Here is an 18,892-nt window from a genome sequence, read left to right as displayed (position 1 = left end):
GTCTGGGCCCAGAATATGTTCATAGAAGTGATTCTTAATCTGGCGAGATCAGCTGCCTGGATAAATAAAACAAATAAGCTGCTGATTCTTTTCACATTTCTAAGTACTTTGTTAGATTTGGGGGAAAAATGTTTAAGAAACCCAAATGTACCATACTTTACAAGCATCCATACACGACAAGTTGGGAGTGCCTGACTTTTCTCACTATTGCCTTAATTGGTGTGTCATGACCTTGTGCTTGAATAAGAGAAAGCAGCAGCTCTGACACTTGTGTTGCTCTGAGCTAGAAAGTAGTTCAGGAAGTGATGCAGAGCTTTCTAATTAAGACACCTGCATATACAGAGCATTAATGCAATGAAGAAAGAGCCAAAGTCTTCTGTATCTTAATTTAAATTCATATACCACGGGTAGTCATAATTGCTTGTTTGTGTGCCTGCAGCACCACTTCTAACAAACTTGATACTGAGTATGGGTGCATAGATTGTAGCATGAAATACAGCAAAATGTGTGTGTACGTTATATTAACTTGTGGGTGTGAAACACCAGTGTTACCTTAGAAATGAAAATCTTGGGCTATGATGGAACCAGTGGTGGGCATAAATGCTTCTTGCATGATTAGTTAGAAATATCAAAGGAAATAAATGTGTTTTGGATGCACTGAGAGTCTAAGGTTTGTACAGGTTATATATACAGGTTTGTCCTCTCCTGAAGAAACATGCACTGTTGTTGTTTGTTTGTTGCCTTTTCTATCTTTGTGTGTAATTCTCTTCCTCTGGGATCTGGGGGCTGACAAAGAGGGTATAATTTATTGGTGCATTTATTAGGATTCAACACAAATACTAGGAAGCTGACACTAGTGCTACTGTAGACATAAAATTAAAAATCGACAGGACAGATACATTAAAGCACGTTTGCATGTGCATTAATATGTAAATATTATGTAGTCGTGTCATTTCAAAATGTTGAAAAAAACAAAAACAAGTCAAAATGACAAGCAGAGACAAGCTGAACTGGATAAGAGGATTTAAACGACGGCACAGCTGAGAATCCAAAGTCATAGAAGTAAATTTAATAAATCAAAGCGGCTATGGCTAGGCAAAGAAGCTATGGGATGCAGCACTTCATTCATCTTTGATAGATTTAATAAGTAAAAACATATTCATAGCACACACACACCCCCACTTTCCCCCCTACTTGCTTGAAAAGTATCCTCTTTGCATCATCTCGCCTCTTTTCACCTAGCAGTCTTCTGTCTCCTCAGATCTCTGGAATATGCAAGAAACAGGGTTCTGATCTCTGCACTTTGAGCTGATTGTAATGTGATGCTGGAAGAAACGCTTTTTCTTATGGTTTTCTTTCTTTCTTGTTTTTTACCTGTGTGCATTCTAAATCTCTTGGGACACAGGTGCAATGTAACTAATGCCTTAGATAAACTTTGTATTTTTTAAATCCCCATGGTGTGGAAAAGGGACTTTTTGATATCATTTTCCAAGAAGATTATTCAAGGATTTTGTTTACTTTGAACTGAATGCAGCCTTGTTTTTTTCTCCATTGCTCCTATATATGAAATGGAAACTTTGAATGACTCACATGACTTGGGGCATAAAACTGTGAATGATGCTCCTCAGTAAGCTACAACAAGTACTTTGCTAATTTTTATAGAGCCAAACTGCTTATACCAAGTTCACTGATTGATATATACGTCCTAGTTTCCACTACAATAGCATCTTGATTTGATTTGAATGACCATTCAAATGCTTTCGGAAAGCTTTGATGAGTACAAGAATGACATATTTGTCTTTTCATCACTCTTTTTTGTAGCAGATCAAATAAAAAACAAACTGCCCTCAAACTGTTAGCATACATCATTTTTGTACAGCGAAGGTCAAACATCCATAAATGTCCACAAAACAAAAAATGAATGCTGTAGCACCCAGAAATTAAACAGCTTTCAAGTCAAGTATAAAAGCTGATGAAAAAAGGTTAATAATACCACAGAGCTTATAGAGCTATTAAATTACTTGTTTTGCTATAAACGACATATTGGTGGCAACAAGCAAGTTATGTAGGAATAAAAGAAAAAAAGTTTAATATCAAACCCTTTAGATTCTCTAACCTTGCAGTCAGTTTAGGTCTCAGCTGAAAATTAATAATGAATTCATTTTTATTTGAAATGATTAAAGGAATATAAAATAAAGTCGAGTTTCTACCTGGTTTTTATGCTGATTGTGGCGTGGGTGTGGTCTCTGGCCAGCTGCAGAGGAGGGGTGACACAGTGAGCTCCCGGGGCGGCGCAGGGGCGGGGTGAACAGGTGTGCTGGGATCTGACATTGATTGTGTGTCTTTATATGTTGGCAGTGACAGCAGAGAGAGCAGGAGTGTCTGTGTCAATGAAACCACAACATCAAATAAAAGTTCTGCTGTCAATATATTCGCTCCAGCATATGTTTATTGGGTCCAACACTACACTGATATCACAGCTATATAATTTTCTTGTTAGTCTCGATATGACAACTCCACACTATTTTTTTTAAAAACAGCTGGAGTGTTTTGTAAGGCTATACTCAAAAGACTGAAATAACCTATTTACATAAGCAGTCAGACCCTTCACTTCATAATTGGTTGATTCACCTTTGGCAGCAATCGCAAACTCTAGTCTTCCTTGGAATGAGCCACAAGCTTGGAACAACTTTCTTCTGGTTTCTCCTATTCTTAGCAGAATTCTTTTAGCTTACCTAGTTTGATGGAAAGTGTTGGTGGATAACAACCTTGAGGCCTCTCCAGAGATTCTCCTGACTCTGGCTGACATACTCCAGGACTTTTACAGAGTTTTCGAAAAGCTGGTCCTGTGATTTCTTACTGGTATGCTTTGTTGTTGTCAAAATGTAAAACGTGTCTGACTTGCCAAACATTGGCACCGTTTTCATACTGCCTCTAAGACTATGGGGACGACTGCGAATCGCGGCCAGATTGTGAAATTATATTTTCAGCATATACGCGCTTTTCTTTTCGTGGTCTGAGAGTTTGTCGTGTGCCTTTTGGCAAACTTCCAGCACGCTGTCATGTGCCTTTTTGTGATGAATGGCTTCCGCCTGGCCATTATACCAGAAGGCCTGATTGATGGAGTGCTGCTCTAATGGTTGTCCTTCTGTAAGTTTCTCCCATTTTCCCAAAGGAAATTTTGATCTCATTTATAGCGACCATTCGGTTAATCTAGTCTGACCAAGGCCCTTTTTCCTCAGTTACTCAGTGTGGCTGCTGATCAGATCTAGTAAGTCCTTAGGTGCTTTCAAACTTCTAACATTTAAAAATAATGCGCCATGTTGTTCTTTGTAGCATTTTTAGTCCTCTTGAATTTTCCCTATAGCCTTTTATGGATGTTCAGGGAGATTATATCCCTCTGTCTCATTGTTTGGCTTCCCCAGCTTAAATAAACAGTTACATGACTTTCCATTTAATTGAATTAGGTAAAAGTTGACCACAGTGAAAATCACCGATAGAAGTAGAATAAACCAGAGCCTAACTGCAATTCTAATAAAGTCTATTATAGTCAAAGTCTAAATAGCAAACAGGTATCTCACACTGAACTACAAAGATGCAACAAAAAGTACTTCACAGCTTTTAATTCACAGTCAACTTTTCACTGTTACTGTGTGGCAATGCACAAAAAGGAAACTCCCTGAATCTCTCTTCCACTGTCACAGTTTATGCATCTGACTGAGACAAACCAGGAGAAAAGTACAGATAACCAGAAAGTTTCATCTCAGTCTTTACAGCAGTTGGTCTTCAGAACGTAATTAGCACATCTCAAGCCAACACATGTTCACCAAATATATGAAACATTTCCTAACAAGGAGACTATCCTATGCTCAAACCATGAAATATTGTGAGATATATCAGCTGAGACTTGACTCTCTGCTATTGTTAAACCACAATCACTGCCAGATGGTGTTTCTATTTTGCAGGTTTGTTTCCCCTAATAGATTGCAGCAGACAGATGTGCTTGCAGCCACACATTAGTAAAAAGAATAGAAAAAAACTTGTCATGCTCAGACAGAGCAGTTGAAAACTTTCAGAAGCTGGCTGTGGGGGGGAAAAAAGGAAGAACCCCTCCATCATACCTAGTACCGTTTCACATCTGGACTGAATCTGTAAGAAAAGCACAGACTGATGAGAGTGACTAAAAATCAGACTGGATATAGAGGAAATATGCATGTCTCAAATCAAGGTCCCTGTCATTTCTGGAGTATTACCTAGCGTGCTATAAATCTAAGTTGCCTCTGGTGTTTGGACTAAACTCTTACCAGTAGCACAATTTCTGCAGGGTTTGTCAAGCATGCAGCTTTATATTGTCTGTTGGCTCAGCAGGCAGCCAGGCCTAAAATCTTTTTGCTTTGTGGCTTGCGATTGGCTTGTCAACTACCCAAGTGTGTTATTCCTCTTGAAAACTTCCCAAATTCTATCCTGGTAAGAAGATTTCTGCTATTATTCCCCAGTTGATAACCCTCCAGCCATCAGAGAAATAGTGAAAATGGTTAAAGTTCTGCATGGTTTGAGAAGGTTCAGCATTGTTGAGCATGGATGGCATTAAGGTGAAGAAGGGCAGTGGCCTCATGTTGGGGCTCTTGGAGTGATATCAGTATCCCCTGGGATAAGGGTGTGCTGAAAAACACATTGAGTTTTCATGGTGTTGTTGCTTCTGAAATGGAAGAAAAATCAGGTATATTTTTATATTTTGGTTACCTTAAGAGCAGCATAATATATTTGGGGGTTGGAAACAACTGAATTACAGTTACTTTAAAGAACAGGCATGCGTAAACACATCAGTAGATAAATAACCTAAATATTTTAGTCACCTTTTGCACAAATGTTCCCTTTGATTGCAGTTTGCCTTTATATTCGAAATGAAATGTTTCTGAAGATTCTGTCTCTCAACTTGTTACATACTGATGCTTCATCAGGACACCTACCAAGACAGCACAGTAACTCAAGCAGCGCAGTGGCTCAGTGTCTGCTGTCACTGCTGTGTGGAGTTTCCATGTGCTTAAGTAGTTTTCCTTTGGAAGTCTGCGTTTCTTCCACTATCAAGAACTTCCAAGGTTTATTGTTCTGTCATTGTGCCCTTTACGAAGACACTAATCTGGAGATGGAAGAATAGCAGCCAACAGACATTCACAGAAGACGGGTATGTTGTGGGCAGCATAATTGCCCAACTTCCCACTGCAAGACTGGAGCTGGAGTCTATTCTTAAATTTTCCAGACTGCAACTACTCCTCCACAGTTATTTAAAGGAGTATCAAGAGCATTAAAATGCAATGTATACAATGTCTACATATATATATCTCTCTCTATATATAGAGAGAGAGAGATGTATATTTGTCTGTGTGTGTGTGAGAGAGAGAGAAATACACTTCTCAAATTCATTTCCTCTATTAATGTAAAGCATTGCCTAATAGTCCCTCAGCTGCATGTGATGCATTTATTCCCCATATTGAATTTCCTTTGGTTTACAAGTCCTTCACAGACATGCAATTATACATATTTTGTGTCTTTGCCTGACATTAAATGCAAAAAGTGTGTCTGTGGTGAGCAATATGCTGCTGCTGTTTTCCCAGGATTTAACAGTACAGTAATTCTGCTATGTGGGTAGCTTGTGTGCTGGCCTGTGAACTGAGGAATGTCCCGTTGACCCTGAAACAACACAGTGAAATAAAGACAGTCATTGTTCTGAGGCACATTCATGGTGGCTTGTTTAATGAAAGTCTGAAAAGTATTTGGAGTGAACATCATCAAACGGTTGTGCTACACGCCCCAAAGCTAAAGTAAACCTCAGTTAGTATGAGCAAAAATGTCTCTATCACACACTCTGGTTAATACATGCCGGCGTGCTATGGCTATGTTATTTGTTTAAGAAATCCTCCACATGCAGTGTTTGACTGAAATTCTTTATTGCAATAGATAAATGTCATTTTAATTTTAGACATGTTTTCCTTAAATCTACTGAGGTTTATATCAAGACTTTGTAATAATAATGGATTGCATTTTATATAGCGATTTTCGGGGCCCTCAAAGCGCTGTACAATACCACTATTCATTCACTCACTGATGGAGGCAAGCTACAGTTGTAGCCACAGCTGCCCTGGGGCATACTGACAGAAGCGAGGCTGCTATATCGCGCCATCGGCCCCTCTGGCCATCACCAGTAGGTGGTAAGTGAAGTGTCTTGCCCAAGGACACAACGACCGAGACTGTCCAAGCCGGGGCTCGAACCGGCAACCTTCCGGTTACAAGACAAACTACCAACTCTTTGAGCCATGATCGCCCCACATGTAGCCCAAATCCCCACTTTGGGATACTTTTAGGATATTTTCTTGGAAAAGAAAATATGTTCAAAGTAAAGAATCTGTCCTATTTCATGATTCATTTTTCTTCTTGTGACAGTCACTTTTTACTTCCAAATAATGTGCTAAGAAACGATAATGCTTTAACAGCATGCCCCCCCTCCCAAAACCAATTTTCTCATCAAAGCAGGCCATGTTGATTGGTACTGGTGCATGGAAGTTGTGACTTCCGATCATGCAGTGAGTGATAGAAACCAGAGAAATAACCTGAAAGAGTTGAAGATTGTCACTGTTTTGAAACCAGTTCATAACACACTAGTGTGATTTCTTTCCTCTTCATTGCTCTTGTTATCTTTATGCTCTCTGCTCGTTACTGTATGTTACACTTGAGTAAAACAAGGTCACTGATTCATCTGATGGAGAGCATTTTCTCAGTGTCTGGAGACAGCTGCTTCTCCGAAAGTGTGGAAACCGAGGCAACCACCAGAAGAGCTGTTTACTGATATGATGTATTTTTCTGTTGCTGGTGTCTTTTAAGTAGATACTGAGCCTTAAATGCTTAAATGCTTCACCATGGAAAGGAGTTTTGAGAGTGCAACATGCATGCAAGAATTAATGCAGAATATGTTTAAAAGCTAAATGTCTGCATGTTATTTCATTAGAAGAGTGATTTCGCTGGTAAAGTATGTAATAGACACGCCAGTCCAACGTGTCAGTTTGCCTCTCTAAAGCGTGAAATGGACACACATGCAGCACCAGCAGAGCGAGGTAAGATATTAAAAGGCAAGAAGTCGGTAGTGAGCAAAAAAGTGGGAAGTACATTTCAGGCTCCTTAGTCGCCAGAAACGATTAAGCTAGGCAGCTAATATGTTTTTACATGAAAATATGTTAATAAGGTCTGTTTAAACATTTTCCTGTTGGCATGAAATAAAATATCTTCCTCTGCAGATTACTGCAACTTCTGCATGTGTGTACTTTTCACACTTTGGAGAGGCAAAGTGTGAAATGGCAAAGTGTGAAATGCACACGTGTCTGTTAAATGTTTTGATGTGATACTGACGCTACGTCCAAAAGGCTATGTCCACACGTGCACGGGTATTTTTGAAAACGCAGATTTTTCTATGCGTTTGCACCTTTCGTCCACACGTAAACGGCGTTTTTGGTCACTGAAAACGGAGATTTTTAAAAACTCCGGCCAGGGTGGATATTTTTGAAAACTCCGTTTTTGCATTTACGTGTGGACGAGAAAAACAGAGAAAACGCAGCGTCAAAGGTGTGCGCATTTATTTGACGTCACACTGTGCACCACGTTATTGTTTCGGTGAAATGAATTTCTACAATACTGTTACTGTTAATTGTACTCTCTGCAGTGTTTAAATACTTACATATACACACACAGTTACTGTCCCTCCACACATATGACTCGGTTCTGCTTCTATGCCCCAGCTTTGTTTACTTTTTCCCACCAAGGCTTCTAGACTTCTGATTGGCCAACATTTCTACACGTACACGGGTATTTTAACAATGTGCTAAAATCTATCACAGTGACCAAAAACGCCGTTTACGTGTCGACAAAAGGTGCAAACGCATAGAAAAATCTACGTTTTCAAAAATACCCGGGTACGTGTGGACGTAGCCTAAAATTCATCGTCATCGTTTTAGAAAGTCTCCGTTTTGAAATGTTTGTGTTTTCAAAAGAGCATTTTCAAACCGCCGCAATTTTCCTTGAGGAAAACGCCGTCTCAGTGTGGACGGAAGGCCAAAACGGAGAGAAAACGATGCGCTTTCAAACGAAAACGCATTAGTGTGGATGTAGCCTGAGATGCTTACTCACTCATTGCCAGGTGTACTAACTTTTACGGTCTTTTAAGATTTAGCATGCTAGTTAGGCTTCGACACACGGTTATTATGACGAATAAATATTACTGCTTTTTAATTACCAAGTAGCAATTTCTAAATTAATTTACAATAATGTATAAATAACCTTGTAAGATTTACCAAAGTGTTATAGATTTTAGCACATTGTTTTATTATTGTTTTATTATTGTTTTATTATTGCTCATATTTTAAGGTACTGGTAAGGCCCAAATGTTACTCAGGAAAACTAGGTAAGAATATCTGTTTATCACCACTTTATAAAAATCACAAATCCACATTTAATCTAAAAACCTTTTCCATTTTGTGGCTCTTTTAATATTGCAGCTCTTTACCTGCAGACTGTTTGATACATAGGGATAAATGTGTGCAGACAGCAATCACAGCAGCCTCAAACTCTGGTAGCAAGAAAGGTCAAGCAGTCTCTAACTGTGCTTAAAACAAACAACAGAAAATCCTCATGGGACCCACAAACCAGCTACTATCTCCATTTCAGCAGTTTCTTTATATCCTTGCTTAACAGCTTACTCGCCAATCAGATGTGTAGGGCAAACATGTCACATCTATCCTCACACTGTTGTGTTGCTTTGTCTGCAGCAGGTTTGCTTTTATTTCATAGCTCATAAAAGTTAGGGAAGAATAGCTTTGCAGCTTGCTGCAGGTGCCACTGCTGCACTAGATAAAGATTTAGCTCAACGAGATTGTTACCCCCCTGACACACACACACACACACACACGCACACACCTCCTCGGCAAAACAATCTGCAGAGAGAATGACAGACACGCATATCTATTGCAGTCCCTCTTCTAATAAAGGTTGTATCCCATTGTCAGCATGAAATAGAAAGTTTTATTTTGTCATGATGATACGGACGATAATGTTTATTATGCATTTAACGCACTGTATTAATTAGGTTTTGGGGGCTTTGCTTCCACATCTTTAATAAGTTTGACTAATTCCTTTTTGGTTGCTGCTGCCATCACTGTGGTTATTGGTGTGGTGTTATTGTTGCTGATATTTTTATTGTTACTAGGTGTAATACAATTCAGGACAAAGAAGTACAGACGTCTAGCACGCAGTCTTTTTCATGTAAGGCACACCCACTCGTGTTATTGCATTTAAAGGCTGCGCCAGCAGTGCTTGTTAACATTCCTCAGATAGTCATCAGCAGTATTTCTCTACTGGTTTTTACACTTAATAAATTTGCACAATTATACATTCAAATTAGCTTTATTTCAGCCCCAAAGGCTTTAGATGACCATTTATAACTGACAGCTAAACAAAGGTGGGAACCTAAATGGGAAAATTAAATCACCTCCAAGAACGAAAGCCACTGTAAGCATGCTTAGTTAAGCCAATAACTTAATATGTATCACCAGGAGACTTATTCGTGCTACAAAGGAAGAAGGACTGCTATTCTAGCAGAGAACATTATATTATATAGATACTGACCAAAATCTGCTGATTGATATGATTCTTTCTTATAATATATAATAAACAAATCAAACAGATTAAAATTAGGATTTTTTTTGTATTTTTCTCGTTAGATGTTAAACATTCTGAAAAATTGTGACCTGTTTCTGTCACAGGATTTTACTAAATTGTCACAGTTGACAGATTTTCACTTGCAAGCACCCACCGATAAAACACCTTCTTGTCAGGGCCCAGTTGGCTTTTTACAGAACTGTTTTCCCCGCCTGGAGCCACATTTTCTTGGAAAGTGTGCGTGAGGGTGAAACTGCTACAACAACAACAAACAGAAATATGCTTTTTCATTTGAAAGATAGTGCAGCACGGTGGCCGAGCGGGCTTTTTATGACGCCTCTTCAGCCAGAGAAAAATGGCAAGCCCGGTGTGTATGCATGTGGGTGAGTTTGTGTGTATTCAGAAACCAAGAGATTCAGTTGATTTGCAATGAAGAAGCACGGCTTTAGGTGTATTAAGTTGGAGTTTCATTGTGAGGACGCTGTCAAAACAGAACGGGCAAAAAGCCTATAAAAGTTATTTACTACCCTGTTATAGACTTACATACTGAAACCAGTGAGACGCCGCAATATATAGTTTAATGCTAGAGTGATTATAAACTGCAAGTGAAATGCACCAACACAACCAAGGAACCACGGCCACAAGATATGCAGTTTAAGCCATTCTAGACGATCTGAAACAATAAATAATATAAATATTTGCATAGAATATGAAATGGTTTTACCCAAAATGTGTTTTAGCAGCAGTTGTAAGTCATAGAGGTGAACATGAGAGGTGCTCTTCTAATAAAAGCTGACCTAAGTAATGATTATTTACAGGCTTTCTCTGCAGTAAACATAGATAAATAAAGAGAAAAAGTCTGATATCCAGCAGAATATTTTTATCAAGGGAAAGATGAATGATACATGATGTTTCCAAAGGGTTTAAAGTCGACATTCACATTTAAACCGGTTCTAAAGATGTGTTTGAAAGGGGAAAATTTGAATTGGTACACTTCACAATATTCAATTTGAGCTGGCTTTGGTGGCATTCTGGTCGGCCTCTGCAAATTAACCCCAGAGTAACACTTTTGATCTGCTTGATGTTTAGACTGGTAAAAGCAGGAGCATGGGAAATACAGCACATTGACATTCCTCTCCCTATCTGATAATGAAATTGCTTAGCGCTATTGCATCCTTTCAAGCATCACACTGTGCTCGCTCATATGGATTTAATCCTGTTGAGAGAGGCTGTTGCTGAGGGCATTCGGCACAATGCCAGTTTGAAAGTAATCCATCGAGTCTTAAATAAGATGGCCTCTTTCAAGTTTAACTGTCTGAATCAGCTTATTGGAAGATAATAATCAAAAGTGATCGGAAATCTTGAACATTTTAAATGTATTTTCCATTGCTTTGAATGTAATATGCATTAACTGGCACAAGAAGTAATCACGCTCCTATTATATCTAAATCCTGTCAGATTTCAGGTAGCAGTCGCCTTCAAGGACAATTAAACTCAACAGTCATTGTCTCAGAAATCCAGAGAAGAACAAACTTGATATTTTTATCTTGCTTTCAGTCGCTTTCAAATATTAGATCATAATCTCAAAAGCCTGGAGTGCTGTGTATTTAATTGTCCTGTCTATTTAGCTGAACATGAAAAAAGTGTCGTTCTTGCTGTTGAGGCGGTAGATAACACAACGACTTCAATACGACTGGAGGACTCTAACAGCTAAGAGATTATATTTTTACATAACAGATCTGATGACCATCAAATGTCCTCTGTGCTTCTGGTGGAGTATTACTCGTAACCAAAGCGACTTGATTTATCTTACAGAGCTCCATTATGCTTTTAAACCCCATCTGGGGATGAATCATTTTGCAGGTTGCGAGAATATATTTTATATGTGAAGCACTTCCTACTTCAAATTTCCATCAAGTACCTTATTTTAGATGAAAGTTAAAGACTAAATAATAGGTTAAAATGTTCAATTTTGTTTTAATATAACCTGAAATTATTTCAAATCCCCCCAAATGTTATTTGAGTCAAAAAGAGTAGTTAAAAAAATGCACAAGCTCAAAATTACTGGACAATAGATTCTCAAGGTGCCCTGTGGTATCTGGCATGAAAACCTTTGCAGCAGAGACCTTAAATCCGGGCAGATGCTAGCTTGAGCCAACATAATCAGACTTATTACAGTACACCCTCCAACTCCCTTACCAGTTCATGGTTTGTCTTTCCTCCTATTTTCAGTTGTCTCGACAAAATAATTTGGCTTACCTACTCATCCTCATCTGTTCCCTTCATGTTTAATATATGAGAGAGGAACAAGCTGTTATTCGTTTATGTTTGAGTAATCACAACATTTTGAGTAATTGATTATAGTATTAAACAGTAGAAGTTTTGAGATGTTGTGGTTTTGAAATTACTGTACTGTGCAAAAGTCTTGAGCTACTCCTCATTTGTTTTATATGTTATTAGTTTCTGATTTTCTGTTTTGAAGTCTTTTCTGTTTTTTTTTTTTTCTGTTTTTTAGTGTTGTTACTAGGGCTGCCACGATTAGTCGACTAGTCACGATTACGCCGACTATCAAAATCGTCAACGACTGATTTAATAGTCGACGCGTCGTTTGAAGCTTTGTAAGATCACAAAAGACGCAGGAATAAGTAGTAGGATTTAAGAGTGTAATAACGGACTGAAACAGAAGATGGCAGCACTGCATGTACAAGGATGCCAGCTGCCGTTAAACCCCGAAGAAGAAGAAGCTGTGTCCCATAATTCATAGCGCAGCCCAGCTCAGTTTTCAACAATGGCAGCAGCTAGGTAGTTTTAATATTACTCTTATTATTCTTTCTGTGTCACAAAATAAACGTTTAACATATTTTCAGGCGAGAATGTAGCTGTATAAGCTTCAAATATCTGCTCAGTTTATCAAGACACCACATATTTACAAAAGCGCTCCGACGTTTTCGGAAACGTCTGTTACCCACTAGCTCGATAGCTAGCCGGGGGCAAGGCTCACTAGAGCCGTGAGAACACCGGACTCCTGGCAAATCGTTGTCAAACCCACCGCTGTCTCTCGCTACTCAGGTTAAACATGATATATAAGTCACTTAGATAACTTACAAATGTTATTGTTTGGCTTTTTTTTTAGTATCTTATTTGTTCCTGAGTAAATCGGTTTGGCTGAGATTAAAGTTATAGTTTTTACACAGCTGAATAAACGTTAAGCAGACAACTGATTATCAGAAGTGTGAGATGCTTGAGAATTTACTCCGGTGTCCCATTATATTTTAGATAGCAAGGAGTTTATTAAACTTCACTGAAACAATCTGCAAATGTCATTAACATTTAATAAACTATCATCTTGTCTTTATTTTTAGTTAGCACATACCTTAAACACTTAAAGCTGTAAGCTAATGATAGTTATATAAGAGCAGATACATGCTGGTGCAATAATCTATAGGTTTTACGTCCAATGGATGCATGATCTGATTAGTCGACTAATCGCAAAAATAATCGGTGACTAGTCGACTATCAAAATAATCGTTTGTGGCAGCCCTAGTTGTTACTATCACCATCTTTGTTATTTAAGCCAAAGGGGGCTGTATTTTAACAAGAGTGCTAAGTTATCAGCTAATGCTGGTAAGCTAGGTTAGAAAGCTACATCCATAAACATATACAAATAGAGATTTCTGCTAATTACTTGTAACACAATAACACGATAATTTCATTCAATTATTTTCAAATTAAAACACAGTTTTCTTCTCTCGTTTCTTGACATTTACTACAGGGACAAAAAATCAGCTCTAAAGCTTAACATGGGTTTCGTTTGAAGCCCTTTTGAACAGCTGCAAAATTTGTGACTATAGTGTAATTATAGTGCATTATTACAACAAGTAAAAGTTACATATTTACTCTACAAGATTGTAACATCCACATCATAAAGGGGAAGTGAAAACACTGCAGGCTAAAGAGATTGCATCTTCCTTTTCAAGTCACTCATTCTGGTTGGGTGATGGAGCTGACAGGGTTATTTTTAGACAGTGAAAATATGCTATGATTAATGGTTCAAAACAAAGACTCCATCTCGAGAAAGTCTGTGTTCAGAGGACTGTAGCTGGGAAGCTGATAGTCATTCCGAGCTGACACCACTAAATTAGTGCTGTTATCATAGATGTATCATAGAGCCCAGCCCTTAGTTTATCACTGGACAGAATAACACCTTAAATCAACCTTAGAGGCATTTCATTTATGGCAGTGCTTCCTGTGCTGCACCAGTCTGATGTCATCTGGTCTCGGTGGGTGAAAGCTCGTACACAGAAAATTCAGAAGCACCTTAATGGCACCTTTTTGAACTGCTCACCTGCAGTTCAACATAGACTGTAATTGACACAGTGTATCTCAGCTTTTCAGTTTCTGTCTGGAATAAAAGCGGAGCGACTCCTCCAGAGACCTTTTTTCCGGTCACAGGAGAGGTCACCAGTATGTAGAGACATACTTCAAAAATTTAAATGCATTGCAGATTGAACTTGTAGAGCTGTGCTGCTGCACTGTGTTATAACTCACCAAGATTTGACAATACTGGTGCATCAAAGCTCATATAAAAAGGCTCCATTTTTGTCTGCCTTGCAAGACTATTGTTGAGTGCTTTATCTCATAGATCTGCTGCACTCATTTTTGGTTCCGTGCAGTCACACATTGTTCATTGTCGCTTGCTTAAGAAATATTATTAAATGTGATTGCTCCATCTTCCACGTGTAGTTTCAACTGTGTTCGACTTAAGCTGAATGATTCCATAATTTCCTGTGTGGCACATTTGTAGACCAAGCTTATTGTTAAAAAAGTGAATGGCTGCCAGATTACATTTTTGTGATATTTTCTTTCTAATAATTCTTTTTGAAATAGTCTGAAGACTCGGGTTACATCTTTCAGTCAAACTGACGTCTGTCTGCATCGCTGCTTTCTTATGATTTTCATTTCAGATTCAGAATGCAGATGATGTGTTGATTACTCCTTTGGAAAAATTTCGTAAGGAGCAAATCGGCGCTGCGAAGGTAAGAGACCACCTGCATGTGCAATTAGTAGCTGAACAGCGTAGGATATTTCATGTATTCTGCCACACTCACCTCCTCTCCTAACCCCCTTCATTTTCACTACAGTATGTAAATCATTAATTAAAAGTAAAATGTGACACTACCAAGAGAAGTGCCCTGCCCCTAATTAATGAGGCTAGTAGGGGGTATAAACAAATATGTTGCTCTGCAATTGTGATCTTAAACGGTATTAACTCTTTTTAGTTCTCTATAGTGGTTAGTTTATATTCATTAAAACAAGACATATTGGACATTTATTATTTCTGTATCCAACTATCTTAGTTAACACAAACTACATTTGACAGATTCCCCGTTTTGAAAACCACATTAATAATACAATACTTTATCCCATGCCATATTTCACTTCATTTTTATATAAAAATCAACTTTTTTGTGCTGTGAAAAAGGGCACTGCACGATAAAATTCTAGCTGCAAACTTTCAGCATCTAATATATTTCGCCGTCACCCATTTTATAATCAGATTACTTTAAACCTGATACGTATAATGCAGTCCTCACTGACCTATTGCATACAGGCTTTTGATATCAGTAGGGGTGTTGCTTGAAGGCATCCTGGTTCCACAGTGGACATGTTGTTGAGGCTGAAGCTGACTGCAAAGAACAGTGTGGGTTTGTTGCCACAAGCCATGCTTTCATTCCTGGCCAACGCAAAGGCATAAAATGAAAGTACAGCAGCTTGTTTGTGGTTATTCCCTTGGTGAGATCACACATGAACAAGCTTGTAGAATGCAAGCCTTTGCACTGCTCTCTCACACAGTTTGCAAGTTCATTCCTAACTTTATACTGAACTATGAATCATTTGCACATCTTTACACAACCCTGACCCCTGCGATGGTCAACCTAGCCTCAAAGTTCGACTCGCACATTTTGATTTATTTCACATGACTTGACAGCCACTGGTCTGTAAAAGCAGTCACCTTACTGTACGTCCAAAATAATGGAACAATCTCTCTTCACAGCGCTGAGGTGTGAACATAAATCATCTCCTTCTCCTGTCCAGGCCAAATAACCGATGTCACTTCATGTCTTAGGCATCACGTGTATCTACCATAATGAAAAAGCACATTTTGCTTCCATTTCTTTCTCTCACTTCCCCATCGCAGTGTTCAGTGCAATTGCATTGACTGATTATGTTTATAAAATGGTTCCTTAAAAGCCACAGCCCCTGTCACTCCCACTGCTGCTTATTTCCTCCGACCACTTTCTCCTAATGGCTCTCTCCTCCTACGGCCTATCCCCCGCTAAACATTAGCCCAACTAGAGTGAGATAAAAGGCTGACATCATGAGTGGCTGAGCAACTTTCCACTGTTCCGAGAATCTGGAGAGATCTGCAGGCTGTCTGACCCTTCCAGTTACTGCATTTCATGTCTGAGAACATAAGGTGGACAAATTGGGAGCTCTTGCCTTATATGGGTGTGCTGCGAGTAATCCCAAAGAGGTTACGTACCACTGTATCAGCTTCTTAGGCACAAGCACAACACTTCCATAGCAGCAACTCACTAGCAGATTGACTGCAGCACTATAGGACATATTAGGCACGGTCTGCTTAGCACAAGGCTGATCCAAATGTTTGGAATGAACCCCCTCAAACTTCAGTGCAGTCTACTGTAAATACACATGCTTCCAGAACTCAAACAATCACATATTTTCACCGGAGTACCATATGCACTGGCTGCCAGACTGTGATGTAGAACTGAAATTGTTGTTACACTTCTTCTTTTTACGCTCAGGTATACGTTTCTGCTGCTTTCCCAGGTAACACAAACAATACTTTCAGAACTGAAATAAGAATTGAGAATGATCCTAGTTTCTGTTTATTTATACTGCTACAGTGACCACAGTTTACTTAATGGAGAGTAAATATGATGAACAGTTTGCTTTATTCACCGTGTTTAGTGTTCAACTTCTAAAACATCTGTAATATTCATTTGTGTTTAATGAATATTCATTAATATTTTATGATTTATTTTTTTTTTTCAAAAGTGGGCCTGAAGTGTCACATAGAGCTGATTTTAAATTAGTACTAGAAAGCTTTGTGCACATTTAGGGGGGCAATGTGTGTGTATTTAGTGGTTGTCAGACCTCGAAATTTAAATAGGCCCCAGGGACACTTTGTCAAGGAAATACCAGGGGGTGTCTGACTGTGGGTGGCATTCTTCCTGTCTGAAATTTTGACACTATTATATTTCCTTCAAAGATCGTCTTCAACATTAGGGGCACTGTGGGGGTCCCACACTTGCTGAGTGTGAGGAATTAGTGCAAATAGACCCAATTGGGATACAGATGGCCACCAATGATTTGCAAGGTCCTACTGTACAAAGCGTGGTTAGACATCAGATGATTCTTGACTAGATTAGATATGACATTTCCATCTATGCTGCATAATCCTAAAATATGCTGCTGGGATCAATTAAAGTGGCCTGGGGATACACCTGCCAGCTGTGGCCAAAACATTTGCAATCACGCAGATAGGAACAGTATATTTTTATACCTTCATTAACCTTGGAATTTTTCAGTCAGTCACTAGATGTAAGTGCCTCTTTGCGTGCACTTGACTGAGAACTTTTACTTGTATCCAATATACTTTAAATTGTATTAAAATACTGGAAAACAGGGCTGGCCCACAGACAGTATAAAAGATGATTATAGCTACGGTGATGTCAACTGCTGATTTCTAAAGTCCTGTTTTTGAGCCTGAAGATAAGCGTTTTCACTGTTAGCATCTCGGTTTCAAAGAACAGGATGTAACTAAGGCTACGTTCACACTGCAGGCGAAAGCGCATCAAATCCATTTTTTTGACCCTATGCGACCCATATCCGATCATGGTATGACAGTGTGAATGGCACAAATCCGATATTTTCAAATCCGATCTGGGTCACTTTCGTATGTGGTACTGAATCCGATACATATCCGATGTTTTAGAAAGCGACTGCTGTTTGAACGGTCATGTCGCATTAAATCCGTCTTTTACGTCACTGACACAAGACAGACGCCAATTATCAGCTCCGGAGAAGACATCGCGAACGCTTCCTGGCCATCCAGTGTAGATGTCAGTGAAACTGTTGGGAAGACAACGTTGGAGAAACGTGAACATTTTATTTGTACTGTATAATCTGCAGATTCTGACAGAAATCTGCAACTATCCTTTGAAGCACCACTCCTCTAAAACAGCAATAAGGATAAGTATTAGGTTATCTACATTATTATGTAAATAACAAAATAACTTAAAGCAAAAATTGGGAAACGTAAAGTCCGAAGTCTTTATATTAAGGCCATCAGTCAAACAATATTGTTTGCTCTGGGTCTATACAGAGCGCGTTGTGTGTGACATCGTCTTTTGCGCATGCGGGCCGCTTTGAGCGTTCACACTAGAGCGCGTTTGCTGTCGCATTTTATTTGTAGTGTGAACAAGCAGACAAAAAAATCGGATTTGATCAAAAAATCGGAATTGAGCATTAAGACCTGCAGTGTGAACGTAGCCAAAGAGGAATGGACTGACTGTAAAGCTGCTTGCTCATTGGCTAATGACTCGTCAATCATAAGTAGTTAGCTAATCAGCATACCATAGACAAGTCTAAACATAGTGTGGTCAAGATTTTCAAAGAAGTTCTACTGAGAGCATAAACTCATCAGCTCAGTCTTCAGATCTCTTCTACTGTAATGCAGTGTAGGATGACTTGGTGTAACGCCATAGAGTAGCCAATTATGAAGTGTTTTTTACACTAAAAAATAAATAACATTTCATTTAGAGAGTTTCAAAAAAGTTCAACTTATCCGTAATTATATTAGGGAGCTATTTATATTTTTGAGCTATTTAAAAGCGAGGAATAGCTAGCTCCTTCCGTTAGCCATTGCTAGCAACAAGCCAACAATTAGCTTTCTGTAAAAGCATGGGTTATGGCAGTGGGGAAAGATGGTGAATTCTCCTGTCAGCTCATAGTTTTGGTCCTGTCTGCCTGATTTAATCTGGCTTGCTCACCTGGCACTGGATCCCAGAATTGACAGTGGAATGTTCCAGGCAGTACAGCACGGAGGTGGATTTAACATGTTTTTATATTACAGACTAGACACTGTCTGGCCTTACAAGAGCCA

The 18,892-nt window shown here is 38.9% G+C and overlaps 1 protein-coding gene across 1 annotated transcript in view; it reads left to right on the top strand.

Annotated features, from left to right (window-relative positions):
- The window catches only part of arhgap42b (Rho GTPase activating protein 42b), a 76,587-nt gene that overhangs the window by 28,964 nt on the left and 28,731 nt on the right, over positions 1-18,892 (top strand). Inside the window, exon 4 of the mRNA XM_035910239.2 lies at positions 14,667-14,738. Coding sequence (XP_035766132.2) covers positions 14,667-14,738 — 72 coding nt within the window. The remainder of the gene's footprint in view (positions 1-14,666; positions 14,739-18,892) is intronic.

Source organism: Neolamprologus brichardi, chromosome 14, assembly GCF_056152115.1.
Source record: "Neolamprologus brichardi isolate AB-2024 chromosome 14, ASM5615211v1, whole genome shotgun sequence".
NCBI lineage: Eukaryota > Metazoa > Chordata > Actinopteri > Cichliformes > Cichlidae > Neolamprologus > Neolamprologus brichardi.
The sequence above is the reverse complement of the archived record's forward strand: the minus strand, read 5'-3'. Positions and strand labels throughout refer to the sequence as shown.